Here is a 2,756-nt window from a genome sequence, read left to right on the forward strand (position 1 = left end):
TACTTACATACTTCGTTGGCTTAGTGACCCAAAATGAGACTTGGCCTCCGACACAAGACAGCCACTTTTATCGGTCACACAAACATACATAAAATATCGAAACTTCCCACAAATTAAGAACCTCCACCTTTTTGGAGACAATATGTATTACTTACTAATTCAAACCCAGGTTATTTATTTATTTATATATATTTTTTTTTATTAAAAAAATAAAGATTTTAATAAGTAATCAATGGCAACATTAATGGTGATGTACATACAACCCGGTCACAATATCTGTGCACCTCGCTGGAATGTGGCGCCTCTCCCGCTTCCCCTGTCACCTCTCCGCGCACTCCCCGGTGCGACAGTACGGTTAGCATCTTCGTTGCCGCTACACCTCCACATTTCTCGAAAAAACTTTTTTTCACACCGTACCCAGACCGCCGATATGACGTCACGAGGTCAGGTGCACAGATATTGTGACCGGGTTGTACACTCATCGAACTTACCGAGCATTGCGCAGATTTATACAATCAATATGGTCGCGACTTGACAACTTGATTTTCACCAAAATGATAAAAATGTCAATTGAATCTCGAGAAAAACCCAACTTTCAATCACGAAACTTTCATTTAATGATACTAATAAGTCAAAGTGTTGGTTTATCAGCGGCATCGATTATTCCAAGAAGCGCTATAAAATGCGGCCCATTGGGCAGCGTGATCTGTCATGTGCTCACCTGCATAATACTGGGGATACCTTTGCTTTACATGGAATTGATCATCGGCCAATTCACGGCTCTCAACTCACTCGAAATATGGAACGTTCGACCTTTTCTCTCTCACATGGGACACATAGTCATATTTTGGCAATTATTAATTTTAATTACTAACCACATGACTTGCACATTCGTAATTCACTATTTGTTTTTGTCCTTTGAAAATCCTAAGCTGTACTACACCTGCGGGCCGTGGGCGAACCGCAGCTGCGGCATCACGGTTACCAACTTCACAATCAATCAAGATTGCATAAGATCGGGCCCCAAATATGGCTATTGTGAAGACCTGTATAAGACGTTTCCGGAAACTCAGTATTACGGTAAAATGGTTGGATCTGGCTTTAACCAACTCCGCGTGGACTGGCGCCTGTGCCTGCCGTCTGCGATATCCTGCTTATTGATATACTTTAGCTGTTTCAAAAGAAGATATTCTATGCAATGGTTTTTAGGAGTTCTTACATTTTACCCTGGATTTAGTTTCGTATTACTCATGCTGGGCTCCATGGTGCAGAAGGGTATTCTTTTACACTATGAAGTTGCTATGGATATCAATTTTGAACAGTTTAACTCTAAATTTAACTTAATTGATGTCTTAACAATGATGATCTACACCATGTCGTTGGGAACGGGGCTGGTCGTGAACGTGGGTGCGAGCTGCTCTTTTCGCGCCCCCTGCTACTCGAATGCGATCATCACCATGGCTGCTAACATCGCCTTTCACATAGTTCTAGTGCTCACGATGGCTTTGATGATCTGCCCTTACTCTTTTGCACATGCCATGACTCCGGAACGAACAGCAAACCTTCGACTAGCACATATATTTGAACGAATCCCGGCAATGCTCCGGGAATACGACAATAACTCTTTTTGGACGATCATAACGTTTAGTTCCTACGCTTGTTTGGCATTAAGGACCTCAATCGTAATTTGCTATAACTTATTAGAAGTTTTTAGTAAAAAATTCTCCAATGCTGCAAAGTATCCCGGCATAGTGACATTTAGTGCTGGTGTTATTTTATTTCTTGTAACGATGCCTTTTTTAGGTAACATGTTAAAAATATTTCTGTCTAAATCATACAGGCGTTGCATTCAGCTGGTACCTATGCTAGTTGTTGTAATTGAATGTTTTGTTTTTATTATATGCTACGGTTTAGAAAGATTTTGCGAGGATGTGCATTTTATGCAAGGCTTTCGCCCTAGTAATTGGATGAAGTTATCATGGATCGTGTCAAGTATCCTGTTATTGTACGTATGCTTCTATGAACTGCGTGATCTTATATGTAATGCTAGTTCAGTGGAGTTTATTGTAGGGATGTCGATATTTGGTGTGGTGGCTTTATACGGTGTGGGGCTGGCGGCGGTTAATGTTTTGGTGGGGTGGTGTAGGAAGCAGCCGGGTGCGACGCTGCGGCTGAGCGCGGCGTGGCGGCCGCGTAGCGAGCTGCTGCAGCGCAGCCGCGCTATGTTCACTGCGCAGGCTATGACCAAGGAGTACCTCTACCGCCAGTACCATCTTCAGGCAGGCATCCTCGCTCGCCAGCAGAGAGCCAACCGGACACGTATTGTTAACACTGAAATTTGACAGCTGAAAATAATATTTTAGTATGTTTCAACGCTTTAAACATTTTTTACTTCACTTTTGTTTCAAATATGTCGTAATAGGTACATTATGAAAAATAATCTAAAGAGATTATACATTTTCATTAAAGTAAAATTATGTGTTTAATTACATTACCAAGCTTATATAGGAAACATATAGTACCATACCTCTCGCGTCAAAATGATGGTCCCTATGGCAGTTTTTTTATATGATGCAGCTGTCACGTACAATGATTGTAGACATTTTTCGGAAGTTTGTCATATTGTTATTTTTTTTAATGTAACAAAGTAATAAAAATGCGATAAAAACACATTTTTTTCAATTATAGTTAAACAAAAGAAAATATACTTGAAGGAACTGTCATAGGCTAGGAGGATATAACCAAAAGGAGCCGCC

At 40.7% G+C, this 2,756-nt stretch overlaps 1 protein-coding gene across 1 annotated transcript; it reads left to right on the plus strand.

Annotated features, from left to right (window-relative positions):
- Positions 1-559: 559 nt before the first annotated feature.
- Positions 560-2,356, plus strand: LOC134753841 (sodium-dependent noradrenaline transporter-like). Its single transcript, XM_063689784.1, has one exon. It carries the CDS (start codon positions 564-566, stop codon positions 2,340-2,342), a length of 1,779 nt encoding a protein of 592 aa, XP_063545854.1. The 5' UTR covers positions 560-563; the 3' UTR covers positions 2,343-2,356.
- The last annotated feature ends 400 nt before the right edge of the window (positions 2,357-2,756 follow it).

The sequence above is a fragment of the Cydia strobilella genome, chromosome Z (genome assembly GCF_947568885.1).
Source record: "Cydia strobilella chromosome Z, ilCydStro3.1, whole genome shotgun sequence".
Classification (NCBI taxonomy): domain Eukaryota; kingdom Metazoa; phylum Arthropoda; class Insecta; order Lepidoptera; family Tortricidae; genus Cydia; species Cydia strobilella.

What these genes read in the sequence shown, in the direction of transcription:
- LOC134753841 (XM_063689784.1), top strand. Translation starts at nt 564, where the DNA reads ATGTCAATTGAATCTCGAGAAAAACCCAACTTTCAATCACGAAACTTT.